The 27,043-nt window shown below is 31.1% G+C and overlaps 1 protein-coding gene across 1 annotated transcript; it reads left to right on the top strand.

Annotated features, from left to right (window-relative positions):
- Positions 1–22,820: 22,820 nt before the first annotated feature.
- LOC120078201 (heavy metal-associated isoprenylated plant protein 35-like) lies at positions 22,821–25,777 on the top strand. The gene is made up of 2 exons (XM_039032424.1): positions 22,821–23,271; positions 25,373–25,777. Exons 1-2 carry the CDS (start codon positions 22,920–22,922, stop codon positions 25,498–25,500), a joined length of 480 nt encoding a protein of 159 aa, XP_038888352.1. The 5' UTR covers positions 22,821–22,919; the 3' UTR covers positions 25,501–25,777.
- The last annotated feature ends 1,266 nt before the right edge of the window (positions 25,778–27,043 follow it).

Below are 27,043 nucleotides of genomic sequence, written 5' to 3' on the forward strand. Positions count from 1 at the left end.
AAAAAACATATCAAGGTTTGTAGACAAATGTGAAGGTTTTATATGTAATTGAAAATAAGCAACGAGTAATTCAAAATGAAAGTAAAATAATAAAAATAGGCGTAAACACTCGAGAGATAAAGAGAAAATAAAACAATTTCAATCACAATATAGTAAATATGCAAACCATGCATTTGCAAATAGCCCAACTAAGTATAACTCTTATACTACAAATGATGTTCATGTGTGCACTCAAATCTTTTGATAAATATTTTTAAGAATTTAGAAAGTCAATCTAAACAAACTCTATATCACATCTCTCATCTTCTTCATTTTTTTCAGGTCTTCCCACGAAAAGATTTCAAGTCCAAATCTTATGAACCAGCCAAAAGAAGAAAGAAACACTATTGGACGAAGAAATTCACTTTTGAATTGCATCTAAAGACAAGGTCCCCACAAAAAAAGGGACCTAGGATAATTTCCTAAAAGAGGCCAAGGTATAATAACAAAACTCATCACAATTAAATGCCAAACCAATATAAAGCAATTGTGTTTATTTGGGTCTGAGAAGGCCAATAAGTTAAAGAGTGTAAAATGGAAATTTGAAAAGAATAAGAGAGGTTGACATGGACATCCTTAATTGTGACATCTCAACTGTACTCTCAACTACAATTCGGTAAATTTATCTTTTTCTCTTACTACGTCGTCTCTTCCAAAAGTTTGTCCCGTCCTGTCTTTATTTTACTTTGATTGTTTTTCTTTTTAAATTTTTCAATCCCATCATAATTAACTCGTAGCCACAAATTAATTTTATATCCACATGTCGATGTACGACGAGATTTTCGAAAAGATTTAATTAATTGAAAATAATATTTGTATTTGTATTTATGTGTAGTAAAGTAGGTATAGTCTTTAGTATGTACTCCTTTGATGCATTCTCTCAAATGTGGAATAGAGTTTAAACTCCCAAGTTTTTAATTTTTAGTAAGCTGTAAACTTGATATCGATTTGAGTTTCAGTCATCTAGAATTCAAGTTTAGATCTTCCAAATCTTTAATTTTCAAAAAGTTGTAATCTTGTGATCGTTAAGAACTTCAAAGTCTTGAAATCTTTCAGAACTTCAATTTTCATGTCTCTAAAGCTTCAGCATTTTGTTGTCAAATTTCTCCTCCAAAATGAAAGGCCAAAGCCTCTATTTATAGAGATTTTCCATGGGCAACATGGATTTGTGCTCATGTGTTTTTTTTTTTTTTTTTTTCAAAAAAAAAAAAATTAATTTAAACCAATTTTTTTTAAAAAAAAAAGATACAATCAGGGTTAGTAGATGCACCGAAATATCTCAATTAGGTTGAGACCTCCTTAGCACCATCATCATATCCCCAACCCATTCATTAATCAACAATAAAGAGGGATACAATCGTGCTCATGTGCTTTTGGGCTTGGGACCAATCTTCTTTTTTACTCAAATTTTCGTTATGGGTTTGAATTAGGTTGAACTTTTGACTTGAACGATTTTAATTACTCGACCCAATTTAATTTAAGATTTAAAGTGTAATTAGAGACCTCTAACTCAATTTATCGATCGTGATTCATGCTTAATCACTATTGAAGTTGATGAGCCCATTGTGGTCATCAAATGACTAGATTTAAGACATGTGGCATCTCTTAATTAACCATTTGTTTGTCTACAAATTTGAATTTTGGGTCAATAATTCTTAACTGGCCCAAAATTTAATAGGATTAGCTTTGGTTATTATGACGTGACACCTTGCAATTGGTTGAAATTTCTTGTCGATATTTTCATGCATTTGATATCGACATGAGAAGTGAATCGATATTTTCATTATTTTCTTAAATCACCAATTGACCCAAAAGTTTAAATTGGTAGGTTTTATCATATCATTTGACGTATTTCATAGAAATAATCACGAAACATAACAAAAAACAAGTAACAAGACATCACTAAAGTATATAAATGTAAATAGACTTGTTAGTTTATTTAAAAATCATAAAATGTTTATTTACTAATTGAAATTTCTTTTTTGTTATTATAATTTTTTTAAGAAATATTCATCGATATTTTAATTGATATCTCCATTGATATTTATGTAAAAATTAAGACCTCATTTTTGTGACATGAACATTTTAAGCCTCGCTCATGACACACAATGAGCATATAATATGAGACACTATATTATGCAAAAATGAAAAAAATGTGAACTAATATAGTGCTCGCACAATTAATTTAAAAGTCAGAGAATCGATTTCCTCATCCCACATATTGTTAAAAAAAATCTTATGACCCAATGTTTAAAATGTTGATATTAACAAAAAGTATCTATCTTAATTTTTGTTTTTGTAATTTTTTCAGAAATATTCATCGACATCAACATTTTATCAATATTTTCATGGATGTTTCCATGAAATTAAGATTCGGTATATCTATGACATCGACATTTTAAACCTTACTCATGACAAACAATAAGCATAATATGAGAGATTAGATTATACCAAAATGAACATATCTCAACTAGCATAGTATTTGCACTATTAATTTCAAAGTCAGAGAATTGATTTGTCCATCTTACATAATATTTTAAAAAAAACAAAAATCTTATGATATACAAAGTTTAAAATATCTATATTAACAAAAAAAAAAAAAATATCTACTTTAATTTTATGGAAGTATCAATGAAAATATCAATAAAATATCAATCTTGATAGCTACTTTTAGAAAAATTATAAAAAAATTAAAAGATTAAATTAGTAAATAAGATTTATGTTTTTTAAACTAGATAACATGTTTATTATGAATACTATATTCACACTATTGACTTTTTTTTATCCATTTTTCTGTGATTCAATAATGTGGAAGAAATTCTTTATATAAAAGGAAAAAAAAAACATATAAAACAAAAGCATTACAATTTTTCTCAACACACTCCTATGTTTCTTTCACATATTTATTTAATAGAAAAAAACTATTTGAGAAGAATATATTTTTAATCTTCAAAGTTTTGGGTTTGGTTCCATGAGTCCATGAATTTTCAAACTCGATAATGTTGCCTTTGAGTTTTTGCATGTTTCCTTTCACGGGCTCCTGGCTTTGAAGGAAGGAAGGGAAAGAAATGGAGGGGAATGAGAAGAGAGAAAATGGGGGAAAATTGTTGAGAAATACATTTTTTGTTATAAAAATTAAATATATATATATATATATATATATTGTTAGTAAAAAGATAAGCGTCATGTTAGTTTTAGGTCATATGAATGCGGCTAAACTCAAAATTCACAAGCTATATTTTCACATCGAAAATTAGAGACGTAAATGAAATTAAATCTAAAATTGAGGGATTAAAAGTATATTCTTGATTAGTTTGATATGATGTTTGGAATTGTAAAAATGTGTTTTTTGGGTAATTTTTAAGCCATTTCGATTTGACATTTTAATTTACTGGTTTAAAATTGATTATGAAACATATATAGAGAAGGGGGTGTTTAGCATAAGTGCTTTTTGTAAGAATATTTTAGTTACAAGAACTTTAAATTGTTTCATAAAAATAAGTTTTGATGTGCCCTTGAAATTGCTTTCAAAATGTTTATTAGAAAAGCAATTATAAACACAAGTTTTTTTTTTTTTTTTTACACGATCACTTTAAATTATTTTTTTTTAAAAAAATCGATTTAAAGTCCTAGAGGGGGTCGGGTCGTTATAAGATAGTCCCTGTGGTCCAATAACGGATTCTTCTTCATCGCCAGGTATATCTTACTAATAAAAAGTTTTTAATATATGTGTATGAGACTAGTTGATGTAATGCCTTAGTAAACATGTTTTCTTGATATGGGAATCAATGAAACTGATCTGTGGCTTCCTAGCACGACATGGCACCTAAGTTTAGTGCAAAGAGGACAGTTAGAGGAGGGGTTCGAGACTCCCAAGTACAGCACCCACGGGTCTAGGACCCTTCCCCGAAGGGGGTGCTAGAAAAGGGAGCCAGTGGAAGTCAAAACATCCCGACAGCTTCAAACCCACCTGTGGCTCAAGTTGACAAGAAGGTGATGGAAGCAAGAATTGGGGAAGTCGTGGCATCATCCCTGATGGAAAAGATACAAGACTTGATCCATAGTGCAATGGCAGGGTAGACCGCCACAACCCAAACTCAGCAGGAGCAATTTCCACAGGTTCAGTTGCACCAGACTCAGTCGCAAAATCAGAACAGCTATGACCTATCCCGTGAGGCCAAACACTTAAGCGATTTCAGAAAGTTTAAACCCCACCCCTTCAATGGATCGTTGATGAAGGAACTCGTATGAGAGAACCTTGAACAAAAGCGGATTGGCCAAATTACATAAATTATAGAATACAAAGTTTATAGTAAATAAACAAAAGGATATGCATTTAAAATTAAATTATAGCATGCTTTATAAGAAAAGGTTTCAAGAAATATCACCTTTGTAGAACCTTTTCTTCATGATTGTCCCTCGAACAAACATGAACAACTTGAAGACCTTCTTCAAGATAACCTTGAAACAAAAACCTGGAAATTACCACAATAGATACCTTGGTATTCTCAGGGTGAGAACCCATAAGTTCTGGACTCTGACTATTTTGGTTAAGAGGAAAAGGTTAATGTGGAGGAAGAAGAAGATTGAGAACTTTCACAAGAACACTCAAAGATACATAACAATTCTATCTTTTCTCAATTGTTCAACTGCATCAACGTACAGAACAAGAAGAAAACCATTTTCTTTTTATTCTCTTTTGCCAAAATAGAATAACCACCCCCCACTAATGTGGGTGGAGAGAAAAGATGGAGAAGGGAGTTATAACTCCCTTCCTTATTATCAAAATAATAATAATAATATAATTATAATTATGATAACTAACTTATCATATTATATATATATATATTAAATTATATTTGTATCAAATATAACATATAACTTATAATTTTAATATTGTATCACATACAATATAAACTATAGTTTCTTTTCTCTATTATATGGCATTTAATATAAATCATATTTATATTAAATTTAACAACTATGAATCCAATTTTTAGAAAATATCTTTGAATCCCATTCAAATATTTATTTCCTCTCATTAAGATATAATGTATCAAATACATTATGAAAATTATATCACATATAATTGAAACAATTTAATTATATCATATATATTAAATCCCTCTATCAATTTGAACAATTCAAATTAATCCAAAAACTAATTCTCAACTAAATCCTATTGAGCTACCAAGGGGATCTCATGGACCCGTAGTTTGAAGCTCCAACAGTACATGAATAATTAATTAAACTCTTTAATTACATTATTCACCATTCGTTAACTATTGGACACTCCACTAAAGACCGACAACTGCATGCTTCGCACTACAGATATATTTCTATGTCCATTGGATATAATCAATCAACAGTACGATGACCCTTCACAAATTGCTCGTAAGTACAACTAGGTCAAATTACTGTTTTGCCCCTGTAGTTACATCTAATGCCTTAAGTACCATTGATCCCTCTAATGAACAATAGATCATAGTTCAACTATGACTAAACCCCTCTTGGGCCAGAAGAATGAGCGGTGCCACATTGTTCAAAACTCGGAATCAGCCCTTAAAAGAGCAATTTATCTACTTACCCCTACCTCAGGGAAGGAGTGAATTCCATCTTATGTCGTTGTATTCCCAGCTCTCCAATCAGACGAATCCCCAAAATGGTAGGCTTGTTGAGTCGACGATCTGGCCACTCTCACCCATACAAATCAAAGAACCGCCCTCATAGGTAGGAGTTCACAACTCACTTAGGATTCAGTTCATGTTACCTATGGTCATCCTAATGAAATGTAAGACTCCATTATAAACGACGTTATATAATGAGACTAAATATTTCGTGGTTTAATCTTATACAAATTCCTTTGTATAAAATATCTCCGCTCGCATGTCTAATACATAAATGATCAGAATCAAATCATTTGTAGCACTTTACAACAATTGTAACACCTACAAAGCAGGTCATACTCTTAGTGTCACCAGGTTAAGATACCTAGCCTTATCCATCTACTATAGACCATTTAAGTTATCACTTAAACATGATCCATTCGTATGTCTCTACATTCATGTTTAAGTTACAATGATAACCTCGAATGTTAATTTATTTGTTTGTGGTTAATGCAACTAAAATATCATATATTTTATAGACAATGAATAAAATATTAAATATATAAAAAGCTTGTTCAACAATGTTTACAAACTATAGGACTCTACGAGATTTAGGACATCAACTCCAACAATAGAAATCCTATGAAGGCAGAGATGTGGTTGTCCTAGATCGAGACGATCTTTTGCTATATGAGGTATCCGGAAGAGCACAAGCTCCGATGTGCAATTTTTATGTTGACAGATAATGCGGAAATATGGTGGCGTTCAGTAGAGAAGATGATTGACACAAGCGGAGGGCTAGCATCGTGGAATCAGTTTAAAGAATGTTTTTATGAAAATTATTTCTCGGCCAACACTTGATACAATAAACAAGTTGAATTCCTGAACTTGAAGCAAGGGGTTATGTCAGTAGAGGAATATGAGCAGGAATTCGATAAGCTGTCCCACTTTGCCTCTGACCTAGTAGCCACCAAGGCAACAAGGACAGAGTGATTCGTTCAGGGTCTAAGGAGTGGGTTGTGGGGTATGGTGCATGCCTTGGACCTCAAGACGTACACTGCAATACTTCGGGCCACTGTGAGGATTGATACTGACTCCCAAGAAGGAGAAGAGTATAGGAAGTCGTTCGAAATCGGGGCCTCTGTAGGGTAGAAAAAGGAAGCAAACCAAAAGACTGCGGAGCCTCAGCAAGAGAATCGAAACATAGATAAAACTCCACAACATTTGGGGCAGCAAGGCCTCCAACTTGCAGCTATTAAAGAGGAAAAATGATCTGTAACTCATGCAGAAAACATTATCGGGATCGTTGTTTAGCCAGTGCAGGTGTGTGTTATCCTTATGGACAGGAAAGACATATGGCATATGGGTGTCCTAGTAGGAGCACTACAAATGGTAGGGACCAACCTTCGGGTTCAAACCAGATGGGTTCAAGCGGACAACAACAATGGAATAGGAACAATGCTACAACTTGACAGGAGATGGAGAGGTCGGACACTGTGGTGAAAGGTATAATTAAATTCTAGACCTTGACACTCTAGTGTGGTTTGAGACTATGTTGCTTGCATTCTTTTGTATGCTTGATTAGTATAAGAGACCATGTATGTTCCGTTATCCCTATGCAAAGCTATTATTTTGGTGCATGGAAAAGAGAGGGCATGACAGGTTCGCTGGCACAATCAAATATGGTTGTAACCTTGGTAGTGTGGTCACATAGAATTTAAAGGTATTTAGTCATAGATGGGATGGGAGGTGAGCCTTTGCTCAAAGTTTTTTAGGAATGAACTTTCGAGGATGAAAGTTCTTTAAGGATGGGAGAATGTAACATCCCGAATTCATTCGTAATGTAATTTCAGTATCTTCTAATATTTGAGGACATTTTTTGAATTTTGAAATTTCAATTTTTGGATTTTTGAGACTTAATTTTAAATTGGGGAATTGACTTTTAATTTTAGATTTTGATTGTGAAGAGGAAATGGAAAGAATTTCAAATATATATACATTTTTATGTTTGTTTAGAAGGAAAGAATAAAACTAAATAAGATTGCAGACAAGCTTCATGACCGCTATACAGCAGTTTTTCTAAAAAACGAAAAAATATAGTTTAAAAAACGACTTTTTTGGAATTTCTAAACATTTTCGAAAATATTTTTAAGATTGAAAAACAAAACACTCAATTGGATAACAAATAACCTATTTTTTAAATTAAAAAATAAAAATAAAAAAACTAATTAGTTATCAAGCCACCTCTAAATAAAATAGATTTTCAAAAATTGTTTTTATTCTAAATTTGATTAAGAATACAAATATAATTTCTTAAAAAAAATATGACAAAAAAAATTAAGAGGATAAACAAACATAAATTTCATAAACATAAAACTAAAAACGAAATCGTTACCAAAATCATATTAATTATTTGATCACTTTTTACAAATGAAGTTTAATATTATTATCTGGTGTGATGATCCAATTGAGAAATGGTTTGAGCATGACAAATGTGCTTTTGATTAAATCACAAGTTACACTTTTCTCATTTGCAAGAATAACGCTACACAAAACAAAATTTCAGGTTAATTTATATTTTAAAAGTAGAGATATTTGCAAATACGACAATTAAATCCAAGATATTAGTATATATAACACAATGCAAAAAAATTTTGAGATATATTAAAATTTCGATCAAGTTTTCAGGGTCTATCAGTGATAGATTATATAACTGATAGGAATTTAACAACAATAGAGTCTATTACTTATAAGAGCCTATTGATGATAAAGGTATTGCTGATAAATTTTACTATATTTGCAATTTTTGAAAAATTTTGTTATATATTTAGGCCACGTTTACCAAACCATAATGAAAATTGGTGTAGCCTAATGGAATTCCATTTATGGATCAATTATAATAAACTTGAATCGTAAATATAATTGGATTTTTTTTATCGCGTCTATTTAGAATTATGAGTTTTGTCACTATTACCGTTACCTTAATCTTCGAGGGTCAAATAGTTATGATAACAGTAAATATGTCAAAATTCATAATTTTTCCTTTGAAAATTTAACAATAATGGTAATCATAACGGTAACTCTAATAGTAACGATATGACGAAATTTTCTAGATCCAATTAGATTAAGCATATTCTGCTCGTCAATCAGTTTGCGTTTTTTATTACAGATTTGGAGTGAGCTCCACGTATCAGTACGGATGTAGAACACAAGTAAATAGTACCAAAAGTAATGAAATGAGGCTCACTTTTCACATTACCATTGATTGATTAGCTTTTCATTAGGGTAAAGGTGACCTCAATCATAAGTACTAAAAGTAGAAAATTCGTAATAAAACTAAAAGATTCCTTTGACAAAAATGGGGAAATTTTCAATTGTGTAAAGCCCCTTTGTGAAGGGATCTTGGTGAAAAAATAATGTCCATAATGTGTGGTTTCCATCAAATTAGAAAGCGAGTGATGTTGCCATATCATTAGAAATGCTCCATGACAAGTGTATTGCACATTTGAAAAACCCTTCAAAAATCTTTTGACTTTTGAAAAGTATTATTGATAATTATAAGAGACATTTACAAGACAAAGCGAATACAATTGTGAATACTACAAATTAATGACACTATTTGAACTTTGCAAGTCTAGCTATATATATGATCCAATCCAAACAATAAGGAAAAGTCGAAATTATCTCCTAAAAAAATATATGAAAGTCCCAAATTAGGGTTTTCTTTTTTCTTTCGAATATTAGTTTAGGTTTTGCTTTTTTTCCTATATATTTTTCTTTCCTAGGTTAGCAAATTTATTGGTGATGTTGAATAGAATTATTTGATTTATTTTCCATTGTTTTTTGAGTTTGTGAATATATATTAGGTCATATTTTCTACTCTTTTTTTATCTTTCAAATATTGGATTATTCTTTCGAATTCTCTGCTGGCCGGGATTCATTTTGGTTTTAATTGTTCTTTCGCTAGATTTTTTTAATTTTTTGTTGAATATAGAAAAATTGTTGAATCCATTTGACTAAAAAATATATACACAATCATAGATACTGAATTTTTACGTTGAAAGTTTTTTCAACCATTGTGTCCAGCCATTGATCCTCCTAATAATTTTAGTTGGTAGTAAAAACTGATAATGTACTGCAATCGAAAATCAAGGAAAAATAAAAAATATAAACAATAAAGAAATCGACACAATTTTTAACAGTAACAATGTCTTAGTTACGTCTATAGATAGAGGGAGGGAACACCTTTATTATTAGAGAGAAATATCAAATTACATATTACAAAAGTGCCGCTAGAATTAAATTATTTATATATAGCATACCCCTCTAAACCCTTGGGAAAAATTGTAAATAACATAAATCGTAAATAACATATAACAAAACACCGTATTTGGTCATTTAGAGTGTCAGATAACATATTTAAGGTATTTCAATAAATATTCATCTTGACTTGATTTCTATTAATTACAGCTAACAGATATACCAGATGCAACATAAAACGTTGTTAAGTATGCTTGGAGGCATTCCTGATGAATACCCCCGCATTCAGGTGATACCCACCTTCACTATGTGGTTGCTTTGCCACTAGAACGGCCCGGCTGTCGAATAGTTGCCTAAGCCGGTCTCTCACCAACTCCTTCTTTGCGGTAGGTCTGTACACAGACTTTTCTAACCCACCGCTCATTTCTTAGGAAATGATATCTTACGTCTATGTGCATAGTGCTCTCATGATGAACTTGATCCTTGGGCTAGATATATTATATTCAAACTATCACCTTACGCAATAATATGATCATGATGTACCAAGATCACTAATTAGCTCTTTCTCTATATTCCCTATTTAGTAGTTTATGTCAATGCCATGTAAATCTACTTCAATAGTTCAAGTAACTGTAGGTCTGTAAAGTTTCCTTTCAACTAATAACATAACCATCTAAAGGAAATACATAATCAATTATAGATCTCCTACTATCAACAATATCTTCAATATTGTCAGAATCAGAATAACTAGTCACTAGACACTTTCTATCATTCCTATGAATGAGACCAACATCAGACATATCTTTAAGGTAACAAAAAATCCTCTTCTTCATAGCCTATTAATATTCCTTTCCAGGTTGATCCATGAACCTGCTGACAATACTAACAACATGTGCGAGATCAAACCTAGTACAAACCATAGTAAACATCAAACTTCTTGCACTAGTATACAAAACTCGTGACATATACTCCTTTTGAGTTTTAGACTGTGGTGAGAACACAATAGACAAACGAGCATTTGTAGTATTAGGAGTATCTATAGCTTTAAATGATGACATGTCAAACCTGGACAATGTCTTTTGAATATAGCCTTTTATAACAAGAAAAGCATGGTCTGATCTTTGTTCATATAGATCTCTATACCTAAAATCTTCTGAGAAACACCAAAATTCTTTGTATAAAACTCAACAATGAAAAGATTCTTCAACTCATGAATATCATACTTGAGCTAATGAGCATATCATCTACAAGGACAAAAATACCATTATCGATGTAAATATCAGTAACTCAGATTTACAGATATATCGATGAATATTTCGAGAAAAATCATGAATATCAAGAAAATTTACATAATTATTGTGATTTTTTAGTGAAATTTAACAAACTTATTAAGTAATAAATTATGACTTAAGCCTATAAATCAATAATTAAAAGTCAAATATGATTAATGATGGAATAATAGATAATAGTGAAAACCAAAATGATTATGAAATGAATATTTAGTTCAAAAGTTTACAATCAAGTGTATTAATGGTCAAGTTTACGATCAAACATAAGAATAATTGATCTAGTTTACTATCAATTTTCAATATAAGAAGTAAAATCAAATTTTCAAAACAAAAAATTTGGAGAAAAAAATATTGAGGAAAAAACAGACAAGAGGTTAAGATAAGATTGAGATTATGGACTACAGAGAGGAAAAGGATAGCAATAAAATATAACTATACAATATACAAAAATAGAAAAAGTATATAGTGAGATAATTAAAAAAAATGATGAGAGGAGATATGATGATTGTGAACGAGAGAGAAGAAAGCAAATTATAAATATAAAAAATAAAAATTATACAATAATTAATAAAAAGAAAAGCTAGAACATGAAAAAAGAAAAAAAAAATATATTGAGAGATTAAAAAGAAAAAGAGAGAAGAGAGAAGAGAGAGGGACAATAATGAAAAAAAAAAATGAGCGCGTGTATGATAGCATAACCACACCAACCTGGCAACAAAAACACCTTGTCCTTTTGATGAGGACTTGAGAAGAACATGTTTGATATTTTATAAATGCTGCAGAATTTTTTTTAAAAAATCAAAATATCGGTAATATCGACTATATTTCTGATATATCGTCGATTTTTCACTCATTTATACGACAAAAACGACATTACCCACTAATTTTTCTATCGTTACCTTGATTTTGACGACGTTTCAATGAAGTTTCGCGATCTTTTCATCCTTAATCTATATATAGGGAAAATAAACCATCAAACCTATCATCAATCTTGTTGTGATATACATAACAATCCTACAGACTCCTTATGCATTTATTTAAGCTTGTGCTATGCTGAAACTTTGAAAGGAATCTCATGCAATTTTTTTGATAAATGCATGGTTTTCCATTGGACGAACAAGTGATAAAATGGTTGATTAACATTATTAAAGAAGATTTAACGACTAATACATAGGCACAAGAATCGGAAAAAGGAAATATATATATCCAATGGTAGGAATGAAGTCTGATTTGCTGCTATCCGTTCGAGGAGAAATTAGGACAGAAAAGTGCAACAATTAGAGTTGTCTTATTGTGTGATGTTTGATTAGGGTTGGGCGGACAAATTTGGCTTGATAGATGGGATATAGTGGGCATACTGATATTATGTTCTATTAGGTTGTTATTTAGTCCACGTAGGATTTTGGTTGTATTTCCAATATTAATTCCTCTTCTAAATAGTCGTTTATCTATTTAGGTCTTTGGTAGACTTATAAAAGTACTATTTACCTAAGGCTTAATTAAGACTCGTTAATGGATTTTACATATCAGTTATGCTATTTTATAGGTATCGAGTACTAAAGAGGTAGGATCAACAATTATGAGTCAATTAGGGTTAGTTTGAAGCAAATTGGAGCTAAAATGAACATCCAAACTTCAAAGGAGGAAAAATGACCAAACTGACCCACGTGTGCAATGTAGCAACCTTCCATCAGCGTTGAGCTACGCTAAAAGACAAAAAAGAGCTGATTGCACGCAGCGTCATGACCTTATCACTACGTTGTTGTTAGAATAAACAACGCGCATGTAGAAACAATTTGGATCTTAGACACTCTAAAATTCATTAATTTTAAAGATAAAACACGCATGCAAATAATTTTGAAACTAGGGTTTGAGTTACAACTTTTGTAGCTCCAAATTGACCACCAATTCCACTCCAATCTCCTCAGGAAACAGCTGTGAGCCACCATGAGAGTCTTCCCGACTATTTTCTGACCTTAGAATGGAATAGTGGATCCGATGAGTGACATTGTACGAATGAATTTAGTATAGAAATTAAGAGAGAAATGGGGACTTAATTTCTAAAACTCCTTTAGAATCTTTAAGTTGCCAAGAAGAATTTATTTTTCAACTAACTTACAATTCACCAAATGGCCAAGAAGAATTAATCTCTATGAAAGCATCCTATTTATAGAGCAATTACATACAATTCATGCAAAATTGAGTTGACAAAATTTTGACACTTCAAAATGCACTCAATTTAGTGGGATAAGTGACATTTTGTGGAATCAACATTTTGCAAAATAAATTACTCACTAATTCACTAAAAGTTGGATTTTTTCACTAAAAAACATTCTTGAATCTTTCTGAAGGAAATCTCAACATGAAGAGATCCTTGAGCGGAAGCAGATCGTCCAAATTCCATTTTGATTGAAACATAAATTTACAGTAAACGCAGACAGATTATGCAAACTAAGTAAATTACAGCATGCTTTTCAAATAAGATACATAGTTCAAGGGAAATCATCTTTGAAAGACAGTTCTTCTTGTATCCCTCGAAGGGTCACGAACTCTTCGAACAAACAACAACAAGATCTTGGAGACCTTCTTCAAGTAAATCACGAACCAAATGGCAAGAGAACACTACCACCCAGATTCCTTGGTATGCTCAGGGTGAGAACCCAGGAGTGGTGGGCTCTGTCTATTTTGGTTAAGAGAGTATTCGTAAGTTTGGAGGAGGAAGACGATTGAAGAAGATGACTATCGTATAACAAGCTTCTCGATCGTGTAGACTATCGCAAAGTCAAGACTTCCTATCGCATAAACAAAGAGCCTATCGTATATGCTCTCTGTTTGCCGTGTAGACTATCGCATAGCCTATCGCATTGTGTTCTCGTTGTTATTTTCTTTCTTATCAATCTTGGGAGAAAATGAAAAAAAAAATCATTTTATTCCAATTGCCATAAAATTGCATAACTACCTACTAAGGTAGTTTTAGAGAAAAATGGATTATTGTTCAAAATAATAAATAATATAAATAATGATAACCAACTTATCATATTATATTTATAACCCATAGTTTAAATATTGCATCACATACAATATAAACTCTAGTTTTTTTTCTCTATTTTATAGAATTTAATATAAATTATATTTATATTAAATTAACAACTATTTGAATCTCATTCAAATATATATTCCTCCAATTAATGTATCAAATACATTATATCAATTATCATATATAATTGAATTAATTTAATTATATCATATATAATTAAATTCTCACTTATTAATTTGAACAATTCAAATTAACCCAAAAACTGATTCTCAATAAAATATTTTTGAACTACCAAGGGGACTAGTTTGAAGCTTCAACGGTACATGAATAATTAATTAAACTCTTTAATTACATTATCCACTATTCGTTAACTGTCGAGCACACCACTAAAGACCGAAAGTTGCACTATATATTTATGTGTCCATTAGATATAACCAATCAACAATGCGATGACTCTTTACAAATTATTCATAAGTACAGCTGGACTAAAATACCGTTTTTCCCCTGTAGTTACATCTAACTCCTTAAGTACCATTGATTCCTCTAATGAACAAGTCATAGTCCCACTATGACTAAGTCCTCTCGGGCTAGGAGAGGGTGTGACCATTATGTTCAAGACCTGAAAATTGGCCCTTAAGAGAGCAATTTATCTACTTACCTCTGCTTTGGGGAAGGAGTAAATCCCGTCTTATGTAGCTGAGTTTCCAACTCCCCAATCAGATGAATCCCCAAAATGGTAAGCTTGTTGAGTTGGTAATCTGGCCACTCTCACCCATACAAATCAAAGAGTTGCCTTCATGAGTAGGAGTTTACAACTCACTCAGGATCCAGGTCATGTCACCTATGATCATCCTAGTGAAATGTAAGTTTCTATTTTCACTGTGTTATATAAAGAAACTAACCATTTCGTAGCCCGGTCTTATACAAACTCTTTGTATAAGATACCTCCCTCGCATGTCTCCACATGAATGATCAGGATCAGATCATTTGTAGCATTTTACAACATTTGTAATACCTACAAAAAAGATCGTATCTATAGTGTCACCAGGATAAGGTACTCAACCTTATCCATCTACTACAGACCATTTATGTTGTCATTTAAACAAGATCTACCTGTATGTCTCTACATACTTATTTAAATTTACATAAAAAAAAAAACCTCGAATCTTAATTTATTAGATTGAGTATATGCTTATAAAATAACACTTATTTTATTAATAACAATATGTTTATACAAAGTTTACAAACTACGAGATTACAAGGAGATATAGGATACCATTCCCAACACTTTCCACTAAGAGAACTCAACACTTTGACTTTTGACTATTTTAGAGTCAAAATTTGACTTCAATCAAATTTTAATTAAATACAATTTTAATTCAAAATTAATACAAAGTAATTTTAGAATTTAACACTTAGTGAAGTCAACTTTTGATCTTTGACCTTCAGAGCTTGGTGAAATCAACATTTGACCACAAAGCTTTTTGATAGAGATAGAAAATGAACCAGAATGAAAGAAACGTAATAGAATCATGCAGTGGAACAACGTAGTCGTTAGCGGTTAAGAAATAGAAAGAAACAAGCTCATGGACATTTTGGTCAACATCATTCTTACTTATGTTTAAGAAAACCTCTATTAAATCCAACATTAATCCCAATGAATCTATATTCATAGTTTTGATATTTAAAAATCTTATTTAAATATCTCAAAGTCTCTTTTTATCATTCAATTTCTAATTGAATGATACACCGTTAAATATACCCACTACTACAAAATCTACATTACTTGACAATTGTAGTTCTTAATTACTTGACGTTTCTTTGGAAAAAACGTCAAGTAATGACTTTTTAGGAAAGAAAATGTCAAATAAAAGAGTTAAAAAAGTGAAGATTGATGGAATATTTCAGATATTTTCACGCGAACCATTACTTGACACGTTTTTCGTGTCAAGTAATATGAGGTCTTGCTTGATACGATTTTCGTGTCAAGTATAAGAAGCTCTTACTTGACATATTTTTCATGTCAAGTAAAATATAAAAAGTAAATTTTTTTTTTTTATCTTTATTTTTTGTTTCTCTCCCTCTCCCATTCAGTTCCCTCTCAAATTTGGTTTCCCTCCTACCAAAATTATCAAATAAAATGTAAAAAAATAATTAACTTATTATTTTAAATAAGTAAAAAAAATAATTATCAAATTAGAAAATCCCCCTTCTTCTCCCTCTCACGCTGCAACCGCCCCCCTCCCCCCACGATAACTCTCTCTCTCTCCCTCCTCTACTGTAACATCTGGTGCATTCGTAAATTAAATTCAGCATTTTTGTAATAATTGAGGACATTTTTGTTAATTTTGAAATTTAGTTCGTTTAAAGAAAAATTTGGGTTTTATGCCGAATTAATTTGATTTTTAAGTTAATGTCAAAAAAAAAAATTAAAGTTATATTGGGAGAATTCTTTTATTTTGAAATTTGGGTTTTAAAGAGGAAAAGGAAAGGATTTTAACTATATGTATTTGTGTATTGAAGGAAAATGATAAAATAAAATAAAATATAATATAATGGAATGGAATAAAATAAAGTTTTATTATTTTATTTCTTTTATTAAAATAATATTTTTTTTTCTTTTTTTAAATTTAAAACTCTCTCTCCTCCTTCACCGTCTCACTCACGCGACCTTTCCCTTCCCTCCAATTTTTTTTCTTCTTCTGTGCACCCGAGAGCCCTAACTGTCATCAGCCTTCATTCTCCCCCTACCTCCATTCGCGCCGCTGTTATTGATTTTTCATTCCATTGTCTACTCAGCTGCATCAGCCCTCTCCCTCGCTGTCTGCTTAGTCGCGTCAGCCCAGTTGTGCATGTCGTTTGCGAGTCTTCAGCCCTGCCCAGATTTGTAGCCGAACGCCCTCAATCCTTGTTTTGGGTAAGGCTTGGTAATTTTGTGGGTTTATATGCATAATCTTGATTATCGTTTGATTTTGGGTTAGTTTTGATAAAAACCCATTATGTTTGGGCCATAGATTCAGGTTGTAGCGGAGTTTAAAGATTGGAAGCGTGTTGTGCAGGGTTGCAAGGTTTTGACTTTGGCAAATTTTGGTAACTTTTAGTAACTTGGGCCCTTTTGGATTAAGGGTAACCGCTTAAACCCTTGTTATTAAACTTTGGTTTGATGTATATTCAGACTGAACAAATAAATCGATGTATGAGTGTTCTTGTTCCTCTTTTATTTTTTTAAGGAAAGTTGGTTGAGGCTCGAGTGAAGCCTCTATTTGAGAAAATACTTCAGGTAAGTGTTTTGGATGTATTTGAATAAATTTGTGATTTGGGTTCTAATGTACCATCTTCTGTAATGATTTGCTTGTTTGAATGTTTGATGATGAGATTGATTTTGAAGTGTTGGAAGGAGTTGAATTGTTGTCCAATAGGTTTGAGATCGATCTTGGCAAGGTTTTGGTAAGTTTGGAGGTTAGTATTAAAAGTTCTTTGTTATCTATTGAAGTATTGGTCTAATAATTGAGTTATTTTCAAATTTTTATGTTCAATTCAAAGATTTCAAGGGATTGGAGCCACTCTCCAGTAAAGCTAACGATGTTTGGATGTTTTGATAGGTATTAAGGCCTTGAAACTCTTTTGGAATTGTTATATAGTTGCTGAAATTTGCATTTTGTAACCATTATTATTGAACTTTTCGTAGGTTGGATTACTTTGTTGTAGTTTTGAAGTGGCATTCGAATGAAGCCACACTTTGGATAATCTATTTAGAGTTAATTGGTTATTTTGGTGAATGAAATTTTGAAGAAATTTTTTATTGCTTGTAGATAAGATTTGGCTTCCAATATTCTCTATTTTTTGTGAAAGTTGTGAAAGTTGGGGGAAAGGTATCTGCATTCTTCTATTTTAAATTTTAGCATATGCTTGATATGTTGATAATCTTCTTCCTCTTTATTATATTTTCTCAAATCTCTCTCATCTTTCTTTGTTTTGCAATGAAAGGTAATTGTTTCTCCTGAGGCTTAATATGGTCAAAAGAGAAAAATGAATGAAATCCCAGTAAGTCTATAACTTTAAGTTGTAGATATTTTTTAAGTTTCGAGTATGATATTTTTCCATTGCATAAAGTAAGCCAATCATGTATATTTTTTCTTGTGCGTGACTTTTTGTTGTTGTTGTATCTTAACACTTATTTATATATTTTGAAATTTGATGTTATCGCCCTTTATTCTATTTTGTAGATTGACTTGCTTAAACATGGCTTGTCTGACCTTTAGTTCTTGATCTTTAGACTTCAAAGCTCAATGTATAGATTAAATAATATACTTTGTTGAGAGGTTATTTATTAAACAAATTTTCACTTTTGTGTTTGTTGAAAGTTGAGTTTTGTATACAAAAGCAATAGTTGAGATTTTATTTTGTGCATGTACATGTGAAAGAAAAATATTGTTGTAATTTGTGAGGAGTGTTCATATGAAAGGTCATAGTTGAACATATGGATTTTTAGTGAATATATTGAGTTGATAGATCTTAAATGTATATATTTATTTAGTTGATGTAATTGTATTGTTGGAATGCAAGGCAGAAAATGAGAATATTGATTGGGCATTTAATTTGAAAAAAAAAAAGACATATACTTGACACATAAAAAACATCAAAGAGTTATCATATATGATACGTAATCAATGTCAAAAATCAATAAACTTGACATACCACCAATGTCAAGTGTATTATCTTTCTTGACACGAAAATTGTATTAAGAAACATTTGTCTTGACGTTTTTTTGGAGTCAAGTTATCACACTATACTTGACACTCGAATACTCGACGCTTTTATAAGTGTCAAATATACCCTTTACTTGACATTGGAAAAACGTCAAGTAATCCAATTTCTGTAGTATTGACCGCATATATTTAAAGCTTATTCTCTGAATTGAATGTGAACACTTCAAACTCACATGTCACACTGTTCTAAGGTTTAGTTCGATATGAGCTAGCAGGGGGACCTGATGAACCTACAGATCATGAGCTCTAAAAATTTGAGATTAACGGTTAAATTCTTTAACTTAATTAACCAACATTTGTTAACTATCAGGACACTCCATTAAAGCCCAGTAGTTGCACTATCCTCACTGTAGATATATTTCTTTTCACATGATTTAATCATGATTAGTAAGTCGATCATTCACAATTTTTCGTAATTACAGTTGGGTCAAAATTACCATTTGACCTTTGTAATACATCTTGCTCTTTAAGTCTCAACTAATCCACTAATGAACAATTGGTTTATGGTCCTACTAATAAAACGGGTCCCTTTCAGTCATGGAGAGGGCAGAGTCCCTTGTTCAAGACTAAAAGCCAGTACTTAAGGGAATAACCTATCTACTAACCCTGAAATCGAGTAGAAGTGAATTTCATCTTCAGAACTATCTCCCTAGTTATCTATCCGATCTTACCCCTAAAATGAGAGGCTTATTGAGTCGGCGCTGTTGGAGCCGCTCTCACTCATGCAGATTAAAGGATAATCCCGAATAAACAAGAGTTCATAGTTAGCTCAAGATTAAGATCAAGTTACCTTAGGTCATCAAATTAGAAAATCTAGTTTTAATAGTTGACAATATTATAAAAAAAAAAAAAAAGTAACTATTTCGTGGTTCGGTCTTATGCAAACTTCTTTTGCATAGGATGTCCATACTCGCATGTCTCTACATGAACTATTCAGGATCACGTCATTTGTCTTAAATACAAAGTGGGTCGCATCCATAGTGTTTTCAGGATAAAGTACCCAACCCTATCCCTATACTTATGGACCGTTTTGGCTATATACTCAAACTTGATCCACTTTTGTGTCTCTACATAAAGTTTAAGTATTCATGTTATAGTCAGAGGTTCTTTAGTTTATTGGATTTATACTTTTACAAGTGCAATTTACATATTTAATAACAACTTTATTGAATATACCTCAATAACATCTTTATTGCAAAATAGAATATGTTTAATATTTACAAACTGAGAGTTTTAGAACATACAACCCAATAGCTGCAATGCTACGCTATAAGATAGAATATGAGGATGCAGAGCAATGTAGCGATGCTCCGGATATTGAAGGGAGTCTACTGCACGTGTGCACGCCTGCCCAAAACACATCAGAGTAGCAACGCTCACCCTATGCTTACCTTACGCTTGAGGTCTGATCTGTGGCTGGAGCGTTGTAACACTTCTAACAATGTTGCTATGCTGCAACTATAGTATAAATTGATTTATTCGATTTTAGGGCAGAAGATGGTGCAAAATTTGATGGAGGCCGAGGAGAGGCTTCATTTTCTTCCCCTCCCTTTATCTTTTTTGCATCGTTTGATTAGGACTTTAGTTTCTTTTTGAATTGTAAGCATGGATTAGATCGTCTTCTTTGCTTGGTCTATGAACCAATGAGGTAAGCTTTCTATCTAGTTTTTAGAGCAAGAATTCTTTGTTAATTTCTTGAGATTCTGTTTCCTGAATTTTATGTATTCTGAATTTATGCTTTCTGTGAATCAATTTTAATTTCGATATGTATGTTGATGTTGTTGACTTTTCACTCATAAGCATGTATTCCCTAGCTAATCGATTCTTAGCTTCGTCACATTTTTGTCTAGCTAAAATCACCTAAGTAGCATTAGTTAATTGTGCATTTGATGGCTATTCCCAGGATGCATTAATTGCTAGGTTCAAAGATAAATTTGGTTAATTAATTAGGGTATCCAACTAATCGACACAATAGAATCCTAAATCGTAATGCGCATGTTTTTAATTAGAATTCTATATGGACACACTATCGAACAAAATAGAATTTAGAAACATGTAACTAATTAAATGATGACTTTCCAACCTTGATCACGATCCTTGCTAGTTGTCCTCTTTTGTAGAGGCTAGAGTTAGGTCGTATTGAGCGAGTTGTTATGCACGCATAACTCGGATGCATATACATTCGATTATTGAAATTATATTGAATATCTCTCTTTCTCTAGAAGCCAGATAATCCAATTCATAGTCTATATTTATCCTTGCATTTTAATTTCATGTGCTTTTATCATTCTATCCAAACAAGATCGCTCAATTTTTATTGCTTTCCCTCGTTAAATTTAGCTTTGAGGAGACTTAATTCTTGGGTTTCCTATAGTTTGATCTCGTACTTGCCGCTTATGCTACCTAGTAATATAAGTAGTGGTTCGGTGAATTAAAAATATTATTTGCTTAATAAAGGTTTATAGGCGACGATAAATCCCGAGCTAACAGTCTTGTTCAAAAAAACACTATATAGACATTGTATACATAAAAAGTAAACTAGATGGAATAAAAAGGGTTATAAACTGAAATAACAAAAAGAGAGAGAGAGAGAAATCTTAAGATCTTATGGACATTCAATAGGTAGTCAAGGCACTCTTACACAGCGTTGTCTCAAAGACAATTATTTTCTTTGTACGGATTGCAAACAGACTACAATGATCCTGTCAGCGAATACAACGACTAATTATGGTAGAACAACAATTTGAAACTACTCAAAAAAACCCTTGAATACTTGCTCTAAATTCAAGTTAAGATTTAAAGAAAAAAGTTTGTATACATGTCAATCGAACTGAGTGTATTAAGTTCACAATTGATCAGTTAGAATCCAACGAACGATGCCATACATTACTGGATCAAACCTATCCTAGTTCAACTTTGGGTCATCAATTTAGTTTAGGTCACCTACCCTCAAATTTCAGTTAGCTAAATCTAATATCAGATTAGTAAGTGTATTTTTCATCAAATCCCAAGCCCTCACCTAAAGAAATTCATGTTGAAATGTCCCCCAAAATCCTAAAATAATTAGATAGGGAGATTATCACATACATATATATATATATGTGAGGACACACACCTATCAACTCTAAGATGTGGATCAATCTTTTGGATGAAATCAAAAGTATAGTTATAAGTATTTATAACTAAAATAGACAATGTCATATAACTGTAGAGATATAATGAGGGTTATTGCATCCTAACTAACAAGTGGTATCAATATGGTGCCCTGTATAGCTAAGTTGGTAGAATCCTTGGTGTCGAACAAAATAGTGATAAAACTCAGAAGATATAATCATAGTGTGATCCATCGTTGAGTTTTATTGGATAGGCAGTGTGATATTACGAAAGAGGAGTTGGCTTGAATAAGAATTAGATAGAAAAATGACTATTTTAGAGAAGACTTATAATGCATATGCTTTTATGTTTGAATGGAGGATTGTTAGAAATGTGAACAAGGTCCTACAATGACTAGATAAAGAGATTATCATTGGATATATAGAAATGAAAACAACTACATCAAATGAAACGAAGCATTTTTGATGAAATCAAAAGTAAAGTCATGAAGATTTATACTTAAATTAAAATGGATAATATCATATCATCGTAAAGATCGTCGTCTCTATCCTCTCAATTAATAAAAAGTGAAATAATAAATAAACAAAAACAAACTTTCAAATTTTAATACACCATAATTATGTGTGTGGTCCAACCAATCACCATCCAAACCCAGGAAGAGAATAAAAATGCATAAGAGAGCATTGTGCCATTTCTGCCACTCTCTCTGATCACCATTAACCTCAATGAAAAAGACAACCTCAATAACTTCATCATATAAATCTGTCTCTGCCTCTGTTTCTTCTATTACTTTACCATATTAACCATGAAGAAGCTTGGTGGATTCATGTGCCACTCTCCAGCAGCCACCGCAGTCTGCATCCCCGCCGATCCCCGCTCCGCAGTCGTGTCGAGAAGGCTGGCTAGAGCTGACTATGTTCATAATGCCAATAGCAACCGTGCGAGGTTGGTGAGCAATGCTGTGAAGTACTCGAAGCTTGTCGAGTCGACGAACTTGAGTGTTCGGAGCATGGAAACGCAGACCAACATGAAGAAATCAGTGCCGGTCATGCTTTCTCCGCCGCCGGAGAATGTCTTCCATGTGGTGGTTATGAGGGTGGCGCTTCACTGTCAAGGCTGTGCTAGTAAAGTTAAGAGACATCTCGCCAAAATGGAAGGTATAGTAAATCATATTCATGATATTATTTCTATTTTGTAGGTTCAAGATTAAAATTTCAATTGTATGGATATAATATTTTCTGACCCTCACGAAATTTCAAAAATTAATGATTTATTCTTAATATTGATGTTAACTCTCCCATATAAGATGTATGGAAGGATGCATCAACGTATAACCGCCAAATATTTAGTATAATTAAAGTTTTTCTTTATAATAAAAGTGGTATTATTATTATTATTATTATTTGCTAAAAAATTTTACACTATAAAGCAAAATATGCCCAACAAGCATATACTTATTTTCTCTTATTTTCTAACTTTTGATCATGGTAGAAAACATCTTAGTTATATTTTAAGATTTATGTTTAAATAGTTAGGCTCCATCTTATCACACTTTTTTTAAAATTAAGTCTATTTCCTCCACATTTCTTAAAATAATTTATATTTTTAAAAAATACAATGGTTGAATTCTTAGTCAAATTCTAAAAACAAAAATAATTTTTTTTTTAGTTTTCAAAATTTAGCGTATTTTTTAAATTATTGGTAAAAAGTAGATAACAAATAAAGAAATTCGGAGATGAAAATAATGTTTATAGACTTAATTTAAAAAAAAAAAAAACTGAATGGTTACGAGTGCCTTAATCATTCTCTTAGTTTCATTACTAGTGCTTTTTTTAAATAAAAAGAAATCATCATTTTTTATTGAAAAATTCTTATAAATAGAAAAATCTCAAAAATATTTATACTAAAAAATTTCAAAAGTTTTATATACTTTTAGAACATTTTACTATAAACTTTAAATATTTTTAAATAATTTTTTTATATTTAAAAAGTTCCTTGTTTATTCTACATATATGTAAAACTTATTATTGCTACACTAGATTTAACCACGTTCAAAAGTTTCTCCTTTTGTAATAAATACATATATAATATTATGTTTTTCATTGGTTTCCAACCGAGATTTTGACCTTAATTTTCGAGTTTAGTAATTGCTAAAACTTAAAAGAAAAAAAAAACTAAAATAGAACCATTTAAGGAACGTTGGATAAACAATTGGATATTTTAGTTTTAGATTGTTATATTTGAGTTATAATAAATTGTGTTTAGAGGGTAGATTATTTTAGTTTGAATTATAATACTATGTGTTTGAAGTGTAAACTACTTTAGTTCGAGAAAGAAATAATAAACAATATAACAAAGAATAAAAAATTGATGAAGGTAAAATTAGAGGATTCAAAAAATCTGATGACCCGAAAAAACCAATTAACCCAACCCAATCCGTGCGATTTGGGTTTGATTATCAACTCATTTGGGTCCGGTTGGATTCAAATAAATGAAAATTTTATCGATTAAGTTGGCTCATGGGTTCACCTAATATAATTCAAACCAACCCGAATTTATTATTTACTTTAAAATATATTTTTTTATTACATATAACACAATTATTTATACATATATTGATTTTAATTTTATTTAATTTCAATAATTTTTTTAATAATTTATTCTTCAACAACTCTTAAAAGTAGTTTATTTGCATTTTAGAAAGAAAATTTTCACTATATAAATTAAAATTGAGTTGTTAATCTTATTTAAAATTTTATTTTAATATATAAAAATAATTAAATAAGATTTATGTATATATATACATTGGGCTTCTTTTTAGAACAAAATTTTAAACAAATGACCCGATTAACCCGAACCAACCCAACCCAAATATTTCATGGTTGGATTGGGTTGGGTTCATTTTTTAATAAAGATTATTTGGATTGAAGAAATTTACAATCCCAACAGTTGGATTGGGTCTAAAAAGTTTATCAACCCAATCCAATCCAACTCATGAACACCATAGGTAAAATAGTAAAAGTCATAACAAATAATAAATACGGTAGTAAATGAAGGTTTTGAAATACTAGTTAATTATAGCTAATTCGAAAATTAAAAAATAATATTTATTATCACTTGATTATTATATTCTTATAATAGTCTTTCCTTCAAACGTATACCTAAGTTTCCAGTGAAAAAAAAAATGTAAAACAAGAATATTTTGGGATGAAAGTGAAATTCATATATCTTTTTACGACTGTAATTGGCAATTGACAGGAGTGACGTCATTCAGCATAGATCTTGAGGCCAAGAGAGTGACTGTGATGGGACATATTTCACCGCTGGGTGTTTTGGAGAGTATTTCTAAGGTGAAAAGAGCCGAGTTATGGCCAATGTTAAACTAATCACTTTATAATTAAATGGCTTCTGGCTGTGACAGAACAGTGACTGTGAGAGAGAATATGATTGAAATGACCAAAATGGGACACCAAAAGCAAGAAAATGTGTGTAATTTGTAAGATCCCAGTAGGAGTTATGTGTAATTTCAATCTTTTTGTTGGACAAATTATCCATTTTATTAATGTTGGTCCTAAATTAATTTAAGAGTTAGTGGGTGGATATGTTACTAGTTCATCATTTGGTTTTATGAATTGGAATCAACTTTTCTTATGATGTTAGTGATATTTTTGCCTTAATATTATAAATTTTCCTCCCTACCTTTCTTTCCATTTCTTGTTATTAATCCAAAATTTTCATAAATTATTTTTTAGAATAGTTTAGACCGTTATAAACAATTTAAGAAGTATTCGAGACAAGAAGTAGAATAGTGAACTCGAATGAATTATAAAGTCTAGAAAATTATGAACTCTTAAATTAACATGTAAAGAGTTGATAAGGTAAGAAATTGATGTTTTTTTAGTAGTGGGACTCCTAAATTCTTTGGACCAAATAATGAGTGAAGTTCACAAAACACACCCAACACCGATATTAGTAGAAATAGATTTGGAGACCTCGATCTCTAAAGATTCTCAAGGGGCTCTTTATTAATTCCAATAAGTAAGATTATTTTCCTCATTCTTCCATTTCTTTTTGGTAGGCATAAGAAAGGTTAATTAGAAGAAGAAAATCAATTTTGTTGTTGTTTTTCTCTTTCTTTTTATTTTTTAAAAATTATTAAACTTAATAAAACCAAAAATTCCCCCTTTTTTCTCTCCTTTTTCCCTCTTATCACTTCAATTCTATCTTCTTCTTTCTTCCATTCAGATCATTTACCGACCATTGAAATTTTATTTTTCTCTTCCTCCTTAATTTTCCCTTCTTTCTTATTCTCACACGAAAATATTATTAGAAAAAAAAAAGTTTCTCTTTCGTTCCACATGTGAAATGAACTCCCATATTTGGAATAAAAGAAAACTAGTCGTTTTTCTTCTTGTAAGTAGAGAAGAGAGGAAGAAAGAAAAAGTAAGAAGAAATAAATTGTAGCCACCAATGAGAGATGATTTGGATACAACTTGGAAGAAAGAAGGAGAAGAAAGGAAGAAGAGGAGAGAACGAAAAAGAAAAAAGATGAGCTTTTTAAGTTTAGAAAAATATGATAAAAGAAAAAATTTGAATAAAAATAGGTGTCGTGTCAGCTTTAGGTAAGTAATTAATGAAAAAATTAAGGAACTAAAAATTCTTCTAAATGTAAACCTCATGAGTAAATTTGTTGAATTTGAAAACTCAAGAATAAAAATGCGACTTAAACCAAATTTATTTAGTGAAGAAAGAAGATGGTGAAGATAGTGGAGAAGATGATGAAGACAGGGGCAACGACAACATCATTGATGATGAAGGAAGAAGATGGAAGAAGGAGGAGGGGAAGAACAGCAAACAAGGTGAAATAAAAATAAAAATTATGTTGTTATTATAATTTTGAAAAATATGTGTCATATATGCATTTTATTA

Source organism: Benincasa hispida, chromosome 5, assembly GCF_009727055.1.
Source record: "Benincasa hispida cultivar B227 chromosome 5, ASM972705v1, whole genome shotgun sequence".
NCBI classification, from domain to species: Eukaryota; Viridiplantae; Streptophyta; class Magnoliopsida; order Cucurbitales; family Cucurbitaceae; genus Benincasa; species Benincasa hispida.